Below are 14,060 nucleotides of genomic sequence, written 5' to 3' on the forward strand. Positions count from 1 at the left end.
AGGGCCCTCACACCTCTGGGTGGGCTGGCCAGGCACAGCACTACCCTCTACCCTTTTTCCTTCAGTGGGCTGAGGCAGGGGCTCCTGTAAGGTGGGCTACAAGTCCCAACATACCTGTAGAAAGGCTGAGGCAGGCTGAGAAGGTGGCCAGAGGCTGAGGCGAGCGGAGGGAGGTGCTAAGACAGCAGTAGGGATACTATGGTGGGCACTGAGGAGCTGAGGCAGGTGCTAAGGGGCTGAGGAGAGCAGAGGGTGGCACTGAGGTGGGTGCTGAGGCTGGTGCTGAAGAGAGCAGAGGAAAGCACTGAGGGGAGCAGAGGCAGGCACTGAGGCCAACGCTGAGGAGAGCTGAGGACACAGCTGAGGGACTGAGGAGCTAAGGGGAGTGGGGGGCAGCGCTGAGTGCCTGAGGAGAGCAGAGGGTGGTGCTCAGGCGGGAGCTCAGGGAAGCAGAGGGTGGGGCTGAGGCAGGTGATGAGGGGGAGCGAATGGCGGCGCCGAGGGGAGCAGAGAACAGTGCTGAGGGGAGCGAAGGGCGGCGCTGAGGGGCTGAGGCGGGCGCCGAGGGGAGCGGAGGGCGGTGCTGAGGGGCTGAGGCGGGCGCCGAGGGGAGCGGAGGGCGGTGCTGAGGGGCTGAGGCGGGCGGTGGGGCGGAGCGGCCGCTGCGCCCCCTCCTGGAACAGCCGCCGGCTGCGCTGCGCGGGCCGGCCGCGCCCGCGGTGCCTCTCCGGCGTGCAAGTTAATGCGCGGTAATTGCTCGGCGAGGAGAGGCGGGGCGGAGCGAGCCGCCGGCTGCCCGCCCTCCCCCCCCGCCCCTCGCCGCTGCCGCCGCCTCTCCTCCTCGGCCTCCCTGATGCCGAGGAATGGATAGAGCGGCTGCCCTGCGAGCCGCCGGCATGCTGGAGAGGAGGGAGCGGAGCGGTGGTGAGGCGGTGGCGGGCGGCGGCGGCGCGGGGCCCCGGGCGGGCGCGGCGGCGCGGGGCTTGCCGGCCGTGCGGAGCACGCTGCAGCAGTGCGGGCTGCTGCAGGACCTCATCGACATCTCGCTCTCCAACCTGCGCGGGCTCCGCACGAAATGCGCCGCGTCCAACGACCTCACCCAGCAGGAGATCCGCACCCTGGAGGTACGGGGCTCGGCAGCCGCGGCGGGGCCGGAGGGGAGCCCCGCCACCGCCCCCCGGCGTGCCCGTTCCTCACAGCTGGGGGCTGAGGCCTGCCCCTTCCCCCGGAGCCCTTTCCTCTCAGCGCGGGGGCCCCGCGCCCTCCCCGGTGCCGGGGCCGTGAGGCACCCTCTCCCTCCCGCCCTTTTCCCCCGGGTAGGGCGGGTTGTGCGGGAGGGAAGGACGCCCCCAGCGCCGCGGCAGCCCTGTCAGTAGGGGGTCGGTCCCCGCCCCGGCCCGGCGGTGGGGCCGGGCTGGCCGCGGCAGGGTCCCCCAGCTAGCCCCCCGCCGCTCGGAGGGCGTCGCGGGAGAGGCGGGGGGCGAGCGGGGGCGGACAGGTGCGGGCGAACCGCTGGGCCGGCTCGTGGCTGCCGCGTCCGGGCGCGCCCCCCGGCTTCAGGCGGCTTCGCGGGGAGCGGGAGCTGCATGTGGTCGCGCTCCGCCGCCCCCCGCGCCACTGCGCGGCCCTGGGGCCTGCGGCTGAGCTGGTGTCACTGTGGAGGTAGGTGCGATGTGAGGTGGGGACCAGAGGTGACCCGAGGCTCCCTTGCAGAACGTGGGTCACCACATCGCCCTGGGAAGCAGGATGGACTCGCTCTTTCCCTCAGGTCTTCGGTGTTAGCTTCTGATGGTTCCTGCCCTCGTCTCCAGGCCTGTCTCTCTATCCTGGGCTCAGTTTCACTGATCTAATTTGATGCTCCTTTTCACTCCATTGGTGTGGCTGACAAAACAGCAGCACCATCTGGGTTGGAGAGATGTTTTGCTGTTTAGAAAGATTATATGAAACTTTAAAGCACAAAGCATGTGCTGTTGTAATGCCTTCAAAGGAGGGCTGAATCTGTACATGAGCCTGCGTAAGTATTTAGAAAGGGAATGTAGATTTATTCTTGCTTACTTCATTTGACCTTTAGATACTTCAATAACATTTCTTTTTACCTTGTGTGCAGGTACTGTTGCTCTAAGCAGAGTTAAAAATCCCCCCTGCCACCTTTGATAGAAGTTTCATGTAAAGGCTAGTAATGGTCCTTTTCTCTAGCCTGATACTGGAGACTGTGGAGCTAGAGCATGGGGCCTTTAGAAAGAAAAATCATTACAACACTGTAACTGCAACAAACGTATATGCTGCAAGATCCATCACACGAGAAAGGAAGGTTGGGAAAAAAATTGTGAAACAATAGGTGGTAGGTAGATTTTGGCACAACTTCTTGGAAATCTATCATTCATTCTTCCTCTGCCTTTTCTGTGTTTTTTTTTGTTTGTTTATTTGTTCTGTTTTGTTTTGGGTTTTTTCCCTTGCAAATTTGTAGCACTTTTTTTTTTTCTTTATTTTTTTTCCTCCTGCCACCTCCAAATAGCATTCAGAAGGCTATTCTTTATAAAACAGTATTTGTGTGGGCTTTTGGCAACTCTACTGATGGCCTTTTTAATGCTCAAACAATATAAATCAGCATCATTTCGGAAAATTATCATCAGTATTTTGCTGGTGAACCTGTTCTAAAAGGAAACCTTTATTCACAAAGGATAAAGGCCTGCTATCATCTTCAGGTTCTTCTTAAAGCAACAAAAGCTGTTTTAGTGATAGTTGTCGAGTGTGTGCATGCGTTCCTCTTAAGCATTTATCTGCTTAAACAAATGGGTGCCTCATTCACTGATGATTACCAAATTTATGATCAGAAAAAAAGCTTAGCTGAAAAAATTCTTTGATGCACAGTCCAGTATATGATTTCTCTGGGAATTCAACCAAGTACTGGATCTCTGCCAACATGTGAAGCTATGGGCATGGGTATAGACTCTGTGCCCTTTGCTGTGTTCTGTTGCCTGTACCAAAATACATGTTGTCAAGCATAGTCTGAATCTTGTGCTTAGCTTTCTGTGCCATTCTGCAGTGGGTTTGTCTACAGATGCAGAGCAGAGAACCAGACTGTAGGAGATGAGGGTCTGTGTTTTGTTCCCTAAGCTGTAATTTTCCGGGGTGCAGCAGAAGGTGGTGGACTGCTGTATAGCCTCAAGTACCAGGCGCCCTGCCTGTGGCATTACGTGGTGTAATTACTGTGCCTTGGTTAATGTGTCAGAAATGCATGTGTGGTCATACGCGTTTGCTTATCAGATCGCATCAGTAGAGACAAGTGCTCCGATATTGCAGAGGGCCAGTGTTACTGATGGTTTGACTGTGGTGTGCAGCTCTGCACAGACTGTAGGCAACTCCTTGAGTCAGTACTTCAACCAGAAGCTAGAAGCTTGGAGATCTACAGTCCCTGCTGCGATTCGCTGGGTGGCCCTGACAAGTTGCAGAATGGCTGTGTGGATTGTGATTCGTGGCTACTAGTGATATGGTTGCTGGGCCTGCAAGTCTCATCTGTACTTTGGACTGGAATCTACATGTGTCTTCTGGTTTTGTGCAGAAAGTTTTTCATGGAAAAAGAGTTACGGAAATTTAGCTGCATCAGTATAACTGGTAAACTGTGTAGCAAAGCCACAAGGAAATGATAAAACATGAGACAGATAAAGCAGCAAACTGGAAGTGGGAAGTACTAGTTTGGGAACAGAGGGAATGACTCTGGAAGTTGAAGAAGTAGCTTCTGAGGCCAAATGTGAGGTTCCATGTGTGTGATTTGAAAGCAGTCCAATATACTAAGTCAGAAATTGATTTCACTTTTTCTTTTTGTTCAAAGGAAGAAAAAGGCAGGGAAGTGTCTATTTGTATATAGCTCATATGTCTTGGAAAGTTCTGTGGTGTCAAGTTTTGGTGTCAAAACTGTGAACTTAACAGGTGAAGGGATATCTCCTTGAACACAGTCTTCTATGTCAGTGAACTGCAGCCATTCAGGCCATGTGTGCATGGGGGTGAATGCTGTCAGGTGGCTGTGGTGCTCTAAACTATTCCAGCGCAGGTCAGACAGCAGTGCATGCTCGTTGCCATTTCTAATCTCAAGGTTAGCACAGCCCTGAAGTTAACTTCTGAAAGTAGTTGTAGTGGGAATGGAATCGATAGCTGAGAACACCAGTGCAAATTCATCTAAATGCTTGTGTTATTTTTACACTAGAGATGCTAGCTTGGTCCTTTTGGCACCACTTCCCTCTGTGCCTGTTCACAGCTTAGATAGCTGTCATGTATGCCACATGATACATAATGTGTGTATGTTTCAAAGTCAAGAACATCAACTTAACTAAAGGTATTTGAGTGCATGCTTATGTCCCTCCCAATTTACTGAAATGCTTTAAGTCCTTCCTCATTCCTCTGGTGTATAAGGTCTTCTCAGAATAAAGCACATGGTAGATAAAGATTTCAAACTGGGATCTTGACAGGTAAAGATAAGCACTCATGGCAGTTCAAATGAGTGCAAGGAGAACTTTCTGTAATACAGAAAGAAGGGGAGTAAAGAAGGGCTATGGGAATTGCTTGCAAATAATGTGTTGAGTGTAGATGTCTTATGTGAGCTTGACCCTGTTTCACATGTAGGAAGGCCATTTCTTAGAAGGGCAGGGAGTTTCCCTGTAGTGGAAAGTATATTGTGTTAGTTTGGTTATTAGCAGACCAGGTTCTCTGATGCCACTAGGTCTTGTACTTTTTTGAAATTTTTTATGCTCTGCCAAATAAGTGCTTGAGGTTTTTTTCTTTTTACCCACTTCTTTGGTATATGGCTTGCTTTCAGTTCTGTCCTAGCAGGTTTACTCACTTCTCAAGTCAACTACAAAACTGAAATGGAAAATAATGGTAATTTTTAACCCATATGTGAGAGCAAAAAATGTCATGCTGTGTGGTGAGCATCCAGTGTTGCTCCAAGCATCTTTGGAAAGAAACAACCGTGTCATCTTTAACTCTGTCATTATGCTAATCCCTTGCATGACTCTTAAATTTGTTTTGCAGAGTTAGAAGGGTATTATTTTTATCTGTATTTCTTCGTAAAAGCAGTATCTTTCTGGATTCATTTCTCTGGCTAGGAAGCTGATAATGGGACTAGACATCTGTAGTGAAGCACATGAAACTTCTAACGCTGCAGCCCAAGCCAGTTTCTTGGGCATGAGGAGGAGAATATAGTCCTGTGTGCTGGCTGCAGGGAAGGTTCCTATGGTTTCTCAATCTTTTCTGCTGGAAACAGCATAGCTGGTTTGGTGAAGTGTGGGAATTAGAGGGATGAAGTGGGACATGTGTGTGCCCCCCCTGCCCCTCCCACTTCTAACTGCAGCAAAGATGAGGCAGCACCAGGCTGAACAGAGACCTAGAGTGTGTTCAGATGTATTTTCTTTCTACCTTGGTTCTTGCACTGTAAGAGCAGACTGCAGTTTTTCTGGCATGGAAGCTGCCTCCAAACTGTTTATGGTGGGAGTGTCAGGGTGGGGCAGTAGCATGCATTGCTAAAATCTATGCCTGCTCTTTGAGAGAAACTGTTCTCATTGCTCTCTGGTGGACTGTGTCTGTGATAGAGATGCTTTTGGCCCCATATGCAAAGATCACTTTGACTTCTTCCTCAGGAATGTCTTCTGTTCAGCACCTCTGGAAATGTAACACCAGATCAGAAAGCCTGACACCATCTGTGCTGCGTCACAAATAAGTCTACTACTCCACAAATCAGTCTTTCATATTGGCTGAATGATACCTGTGGATTAAATATGTTTGAACTTGCTTTAACGTTATCTTGATTCATTTGTCAATTTGGCCAGAAAAGGCTTATCTCTTACCAAGCAATCTCTAAGCAGAAACAAATGCTTTGAAAATGGGGAGACGCATGAGAGGAGAGGAAGAGGAATTCTAATTGTCCAGACTTGCAGACTGGAAGTTGGGCATGTGATACACATAAGGAAAGGAAAAGAAATGTTTGTAAATTGGAAGTAGTGGGAGTAATGAATTTTTCAAGCCAAACTTCAACCTGTAGCCACATGTTTATGAGCCTTGTTCAGCTGAGAAGACTTCCTTTTCAGTAGGTCTTATGTAAGAGAACAAAGTCTCTTACTTCATCTTACTTCTTGCATATATGCAACGCGGTTGCTTTTTCTTAAAGTTGGCATCCTTTTTTGTAGGACTCTCTTTTTTTCTTAAATTTGTGTGCTTGTTTGTATAAGATAGGCTTTAACAGGGATTCTGTTTGACTTTGAAGGAGTCAGAACCATATATTATTATAAAGCCTGTAGACTTCATCTTTCCTTTGTGACAATGTTTCTTCATACATGATCAGAATTTGCACGTCATAATGGAATTTATCTCATCTCCTACATTTGATTTTGCGTAAATGTTTACACAAAAAGTGAGCAGCAGTGTTTTAACTTACCTGGAGTTTCCAGGACAAGCTCTGATGAGTAGTTATCAAGACGAAGATAAGACAAGGGATTCTCTTCACTTTTCTGTCAAGGTCTGTATGTACTTATAGCCTTGGGTTGGATTCTACGATGCACTGATTGGGAAGCCAGAAAAGTATCAGAGTAAGGCTTTGTGCTGCCTTTGCCTCTCTAAGACTGGTTGTGTGGTTACTGGATTGTGTTAAAACAAAATTATTCCTACTCATCCTAATACAGAGTCAGCTTGGAGACGTTTTTCAGCAACTGAACTCCAATAAAGAAGTTCAGCAGATCCTGGAGTTGAGACCTCTGTACAAACATGCCTACACACTAACAGGAAGTGTCAGACAAGCCTCAGTCTCTGTATGTGATTTCTGATGTTTACTGCTTGTTCAAAATTGTTCTAATCAGTGAAGTAGCCTGACTTGAACCTCAGCTGTATCTAGCTAAACTCATGGACGTGGCCATGCTTACACAGATAGCACCTGAGCAGAATTTGGTCTGCTACTCAAGTTCAAATGCTAGCTATTAACTGCATTTCACAAGGGAAAACCCCGATTAGTGTTACAGCTGCACACTAGTGACAGATTTACAGCTATGAGTCAGTGTGGTGGTACACAAATTTATCACTTGTTTTTATTCATAAATAGGAACACTTTACAAAAGAAGCCATGTGACACACCAAATTATTTAGGGAATAGTTGTGCTTAAAATGATATTTCCACCATGTAATCTTTCAGATGCTTCAGAGAGAAATTCTCACCTTTCGTTTAAGGCTAAGATTTCATATCCTTTTTTTTAGCCTGTAGCAATTTTTTTTTAAAATGTTTTTTGTACTAAAAGAATTGTAATGAAAGCAAGCCCAGCTATCTCTCACTGTTTTGAGAGTTGGAAAATGTATTGGCTGGATTACTGTGTGAAAGGCACAGATGACACCACCCAGAGTTACTGACTCAGACATCTCTTGGAGACTTCCCTCCGTGCTCATTTCTCACTCCCATGGAGTAATCCCACACAGTTGATGCTACCAGCAGCACAGTGTTGCCGTGGCTAGCAAACCAGAGGAACCAGAGGCTCTTTGAATCTGGACAAAATAAATGGGTAATGCTTCCAAGACATAACTTGTGAGCAGTTGTGCATAGAAGTGTTTTGGGCACGTCCTGCTTCTTGGTGGGAGTCTGAACCTAGTCAAAGACTAGCTCAACATCATTAAGAAACAGTCTGGCAATCTGGCTTGGCTTTGACTGCAGTGACTCCTTCTTGGCAGAGCTCAAGCGAGGGCAGGTGGTGGGTTGTAGTCCACATCCCCAGAATCTAGGACAGGATCAGTCCCAAGTTAAACTAGAGAAACTCTGTATTGCTGATAATGTGGGAGAACAACTGAGAACCAGCAGAGTGTACAGGTGATCAGATATGTCTTTTGCCTTATGCCAGAGCTGCACAGAGCTCCTGTGCCACCTGGAGATCCCAGAGGCATGTCCCAGCCCAGCTGTACTCCCTCTGTACGTGCTCCAAGGAACGTGAAGCAATCACTGGTGCAGCTGTAGTGTTCGCTTGAACCTGTGCTAGTAGACAGTTGTCAGTTCTGTGGCTGAGCTCGCTGTCTGTGCTGTAAACCTGCTTTTTGCATGAGCTGCTTAGACTGCATCCTTGAGCATTTCTGAGGTGGAAACTCAAACCTTATCTTAGGCCCTAATCTCTCTGGGCATGTGTGTATCATAGCCCAGTCTGATAGTAGATGTCTTTTGTTCATCTTTCTCTAAGCGCAGCGCATGTATCTTAAGTCTGAGCTGTTTGAGCTGTCTGTAGGTGGAAGATGCAAATCTCATTGGACTTAGGCACCTGAGCTCAGGACTGTTTAACTCGCAACATGGCCTATACAGTGATGCTTTAAATTGATCCTGAAATCAATATGGTTGTGCAGGTGCACAGGAGATGAGGAGCTGGCTAGCGTTTTTGCTTCCAAGAAGTGAGTGATTTTTTTTTTTAATTAAAAAAAAAAAAAAAAGGTGTGTGTGGGGAAGAAATAGTAGATTGAAATAGCTTGCAGCTAGCTGCAGAAGTGTGCAAGTTTAGCCTACCAGAGGGGTTGTGATGTTTGGCATAGTGGGCAAAGCACATGATAGCGTAAAGTTATTAGTGTTAGTGTGGAAAAGACTAAAACAGAACTCAAAGTTAGAATATTTGCTTGCTTTGGCTCTAAACCTTTTCAGGTGTTACTCAGGTTATCATTCAAAATACCTAAAATTACTTGTTTCCTAAGAAGTAATGCCACAAGGACAGGTAAAAGCAGCCAGCTTCTCAATAGAACTCCCCCCACCTAAGTATGGGCTGTGAATTTTGTAGCTTGACTAGCAACACTTTTGGTCAGCCAAAAGTGATTCAGGGAAGGGGGGTGTAACAGATGGTGCATGCAGAATGTGTGCTTAGATGGCTGTGACTCAAATGCACTTTCCATGCTTTACTGAATGAGAGGAAAAAAAGACACAGCTTCCTGTTGTGGTGGTTTTTTTTTTTTTTTTTCTTTAGCAGTGATTTTCCTAAAGGGAGAAAACAAGGAGTTTCATGTGTTTCTTCTGATTATCCTTGGGGAGGTGGTTGGAGGCATAGTGTCGAGGGCTGCGGCTGAACCCCATTGCAGGGCCATGGCATCCTCTGTCTAAGAATAAGATAGGTGACTCCTTGTCATTCTGTGAGTGTGTTGTCTTGTGAACCCTCCCCTCAGACAGAGGGAAAGGATGCCTTGGCCCATAACACTGCTAAACAAGCCACTGACCAGGATGTCCTAGTTTTAAATCTCTGTAGGGAGAATTTATCTCGATACTCTTATGTTTTAAAGGACTAATTCCATGTATGCTGAGACTCACCACTGGGGCTACGCCATGTTTGCATGTGGCTACAAGGAAATGCTGACTTGCCTTGAATTAGGGCAGTGACTGCCTACAAGGTAGTTGAACAGTAGTTATTCTTTTAATGTTAGTGTAAATGGAATTTCAGACGACCTCTGCAGAACCTTCCTGGGTATTTGCTGGTGTAACTCTGAGAACAGTTGCAAGGCAGCTGCTTCATGCTCGTTAGCTATTCCCTGTCTGCTTTCAGGATTCTGTAGGCAGAATTGGATCCACTGCTTCCATCTTACTTTTAGTACTTTTAAATTTGGCTTTAAGTTAAAATATAGCTGTCTTTTTCTCTCAGGAATGTATTCTGAAGTGAACAGAGGGCAGGTGTCTGTCATTCCTCTTCTGCCTAGAGAGAAAATCTAATTCATACTGTGTGCATCTTGGGGAAGCAGAGAATAATTGCAGGACACTTCATCAGTACAATAAGGAATCATGCTTTGATCAGGGGCTACAGAGTGCCTCTGATATGATGACTATTAGGTATTCCAAATGGAAGAGCTCTAATAGCAGAAGCTGTGAGATCAACTTTAGAGCAGTAGTTAACATGACCCTGAGGCATCTTGCTGGGTTGCGGCACATCCAGGTTCTGACCTGCTCTGACCTGATGCTGCCAAAACAGGTAATTGACCACAGTTTTCAGAATGCAGCCAGGAGCCTCAGGTCTGGGTCCCTGAAAATATTGAGAAGTCTTTTGCAAGTAAGTTTAACACGGCAGGAATTTCCTGCCTAGTTCTACTCTCCTCACGTGCTTCTAAAACATGGGTTTGTTGATTTATCAAAGAACTTTCACTTCTGTTTGAAGCAACCTAAATTTAGAAAGGAAGTTTTGAGCTTCTCATTGCTGCTGTTGTGTGGGCTATTGTTAAGACTTGCAGATTCCAGTGTGAGGTTTTATTTTTAGTTATTAATGATGCTGAATAAACTGGAAAGAAGAAATAATACATTTCATGGATTGAGAACTTCAACCAGCCATCGCCACTGAAAGATATTAGGGGGGTAAGTGGATCTGTCAGTAAGTATAGTTAACTGGAAGATGTGTTGGTGCCTCTTAGGCTGTCTCTAGTGCTCTAGGAGAACCTCTCCACATATGTTTCCCTACCCATCTTTAAAGCCTGGAGAATTTTCTGGCAACAGTTTTCAGGTTCCAGAGCAGTGTTTTCTTCTTTTTACCTTTAAAGTAAGCTAGAGGACTAAATCCTGCTTTAGGATACAGTTGCATAGCTCCGCTGAAATCAGCAGAAGTAGTAAAATTTTGTTGTTTAAAGCTTCCTGACTTTTTTAGATGTCTCCCTCTTAAAAACTGTTCTTCATCTGCCAAGAAAAACATTTCAGTTTAAGGGCCTTTTGTCTTTCTGACCAAAACTGAAACTTTCCACGAAGTAAAACATTTCTTTTGAAGACTTCTAACTTTAACTCTCCCACAATTTCTATAGAGAGAATTCAGAGTGCCTCAGACCAGCACCAGCTATGATACTGTATTTGCTAACTTGAGAGTCAGCTTGGCCTAAACTTTGCACACAGATTTGATTAACGTATAGCTAAACACTAAATTAGAGTTTGGTAATTCAGAAGCTTAGACCTTTTGTCCCTTATATGACAGATCAAAAGATTAAGACCTTTTGCTGAGTCAGCAACCTTCCCTTAACAGAATACTTTGACGTAAATGTGTATACAGTAGTATTTATACAGTGGCATCAGCTAGTAATATCAAACTCTCTTAGTGCATATCAGATGAAGTATTTTTTTTCCTCTTTATTTTAATGAATTCTGGAAGCTATGCCCTTTTCTGTTTTCCCTTAAGGAAACAACAGACTAAAATACACAGATACTGTTATCAGGAGATTGATACATTTGGGGAGACTTGCTTAGGCCTTCAACCTGCTCCCTTTGGAAAAAGAAAGGTGTTTTTTCTTTTTCGTTTGAAAGACAAGGATGTCTGTAAGCGCTCTGGAAGGGGAAGGAGGTCGTAGTGTTGAAGTAAGGCAAGGTGAGTACAGACACTGAAGACTTAACATTTGTTCACACAACTGAGCTGGGAGAGAGCCCAGAGCAGGTATCAAAGGGCTTGTCAATGCCATTTGTATTAAGCCAGGGTATTTTGTCTGTTAAAACTGGTTTGGTCTTGTTTTGTGGGTCAAGTGTAGTATTTGCAGAACCAGTAACTGACTGGTACAGGCCGGATTTAAGCACTGTTGTATTGGTAGCATTTCGTATGGGTATAATGAGGCAGAGTTTTTGTGGGACACCTCTAAGCACACCCTAAATTCCTGGGCCATTTGCAGTTGTGGCTCATGACTTGAGTGGAGTCTGTGGAAACTGAAGTTTGGAGGGAGAAAGGAGAGCTGCTGTAAGTCCAGGTCTTCACCTACTGTACTGGAACACTGGCATTTGTGCTGAGACCACATTTGTAGAAAATACAATCCTACTTTTGGGGAAGATGTTTTTTGTAATGATGTTGAATGCTCTTCTGTAATGGCAATTACATATTTGCATCTAACAAATGGGCCATATCAGTTAGCATCTGACGATCTGTAACCAGAGGTGTAGCTGACTTAGCAAGAGCTAGCTCAATACTTCTGCTAGGGTGACACTAATACTTAGCTTTTGATTCTTACGGAAACTAAATCACAGAATGGTTGGGGTTGGAAGGGACCTCTGGGATCATCTAGTCCAACTCCTCCGCTAAAGCAGATCCTTCTAGAGCAGGCTGCAGAGTCACATCCAGGTGGATTTTGGATGTCTCCAGAGAAGGAGAATCCACAGCGTCTCTGGGCAGCCTGTTCCAGTGCTCTGTCACCCTAAAGGTAAAGAATTTCTTCCTCATATTGAGTTGGAACTTAATGTTTCAATTTGTGCCCGTTGCCCCTTGTCCTGTTGCTGGGCACTGCTGTAAAGAGCGTGCCCCATCCTCCTGACATTTGCCCTTAGGGTATTTGTAGATGTTGATGAGATCCCCTCTCAGCCTTCTGTTTTTCAGGCTAAACAGGCCCAGCCCTCTCAGCCTTTCCTCATATGGGAGATGCTGCAGTACCCTCATCATCTTTGTAGCTCTACATCTACACCACCATTCTGTTGCCAAGGCATGTTCCACAGCCACTGATGTGTTCTTTATTTTTTTTTCTACTGTCTAATTCGAATTGCCTCAGTTACCAGGAATAACTAGTTTGTGGTCTGAGGTGAAGAGCTTTGAAGTTAATGGACACCTCACAATGTAAGATTTCAAATTGAAGGTAGTAGCGTCTATTCTTTCATTTGAGTGAGAAATTAGTACAGCAGCAATGCAGTGGTGATGCAGCGCTGCTCTTAGCTAACTTAGCCAGGACTAGCTAAGACCTACTAGGCTTAACCTGGATCCTCTTTCCAGTTCTCTTAATGCAAAATGTTTCTGATTCTTAATCTTCCCTAGGCAGGGCTCTACACTGTACCTTCAGCCTAGTGAATCCTGCCTGTACCTGCAGTGGGTGCATCGTATCCCTTGACTGCCTCTACCCTGCAGTGTCTTTCCAGCTGCTCAGCTTTCTGCCTTATGGCTTTGTCCTCTGGCTTAAGCATTGCGGACAGCCTCTCTGAGGCCCCACAGCGATGACTCAGCAATTTTGCACAGTTCTGGCTTGATCCTTCCTGCAGCTGTAAAACCAAGGTGCGGGGGTGGGGGAGGGAAGCACGTGAGGAAATGCATGGTCTGATCCCTGCCTCTCCCTTTCAGTCCTCATGGATCCCCTACATAAATAGGCTGGCTCAGCCTTTTATGTCTTCCTGCATTCCTGACAAGGGGAGCCTGATGTGAGAGGTCTCTTCCATACCAGGCATGGCCCATATATACTGCAAAGAATAAAGTCTCCACATTCAAACTGTATTCTGCAGGGTTGGTTAGCAGCATGGTCTTCATCAGCTTTCCTGACAAAGCCTCAGTGGTGTGGGAACAGTAACAGTAAGCACTGCAAGTCTCCACATTTCTAGTATTCTTTTGAGTTCTTCTAATTGCTGAGCCTTTAGCCCCTTAATGCAAGTAGCTGTGGCTCTGAGATTTATCTGGCCTCAAACTTTAAGGCAGAGGACAATTGGAGAGCCACCCTGGTGGATGAGGGATTTTGCAATTTTTCAGTAAGAAAGGCTCATTTCTTTGGGAAAAATTACTGTGTTTTTCTTCTAAGAAGTCCTGGTACCACCTCTTCTTGCAGTATTGGCATATTAAGTAGTCCAAAGTGCCTCTGTTCACAGGAGAGTGTAGTATGGTTTCCATGCTGCTGTGCAGATGGTTGTTGAGTTGTCTTAAGGATAAGACTTTCTAAAGTGCATGACCTTCCTGTCCTTAAATGATGGGCATTCTGGGAAAGGTACTTTACAAGGTAACCTGCACAGCAGCTGTTGTGAGCACCACCAAGGAGAGGGTTGAGTTTTGCAGTGTTTATTTTCAAACTATGAGATAGTTTAACAATTTCCCCCTTAAAAAACTGGCATGTACCCAGTCCCCAACAAAATAGGTTGCAGCTTCTGTGAGATAAGTGTGGATAACATGGCATAGTTTTGCTTTGATCTCATGTAGCTGCACCAGAATCAGGTTTAATTACTTCGAAAGCCTGTCTCTGAGCAGTAGATTCTCTTACTCCAACTGGGATAGACAAGCTCAGAGACTAGTCTGAACCTTCATTTCTGCAACTGGTGGAAGAGTTACTGTTCTTTGTCATCTTCTGAGGTTGCAAAACAGTGGGGAGACCTTTCATAG

The 14,060-nt window shown here is 46.1% G+C and overlaps 1 protein-coding gene across 1 annotated transcript in view; it reads left to right on the plus strand.

The window, feature by feature from the left end:
- The first annotated feature begins 727 nt into the window (after positions 1–727).
- The window catches only part of KSR1 (kinase suppressor of ras 1), a 73,686-nt gene continuing 60,353 nt past the window's right edge, over positions 728–14,060 (plus strand). Inside the window, exon 1 of the mRNA XM_055796675.1 lies at positions 728–1,124. Coding sequence (XP_055652650.1) covers positions 864–1,124 — 261 coding nt within the window. The 5' untranslated portion in view covers positions 728–863. The remainder of the gene's footprint in view (positions 1,125–14,060) is intronic.

This window comes from Falco peregrinus, chromosome 2, assembly GCF_023634155.1.
Source record: "Falco peregrinus isolate bFalPer1 chromosome 2, bFalPer1.pri, whole genome shotgun sequence".
NCBI lineage: Eukaryota > Metazoa > Chordata > Aves > Falconiformes > Falconidae > Falco > Falco peregrinus.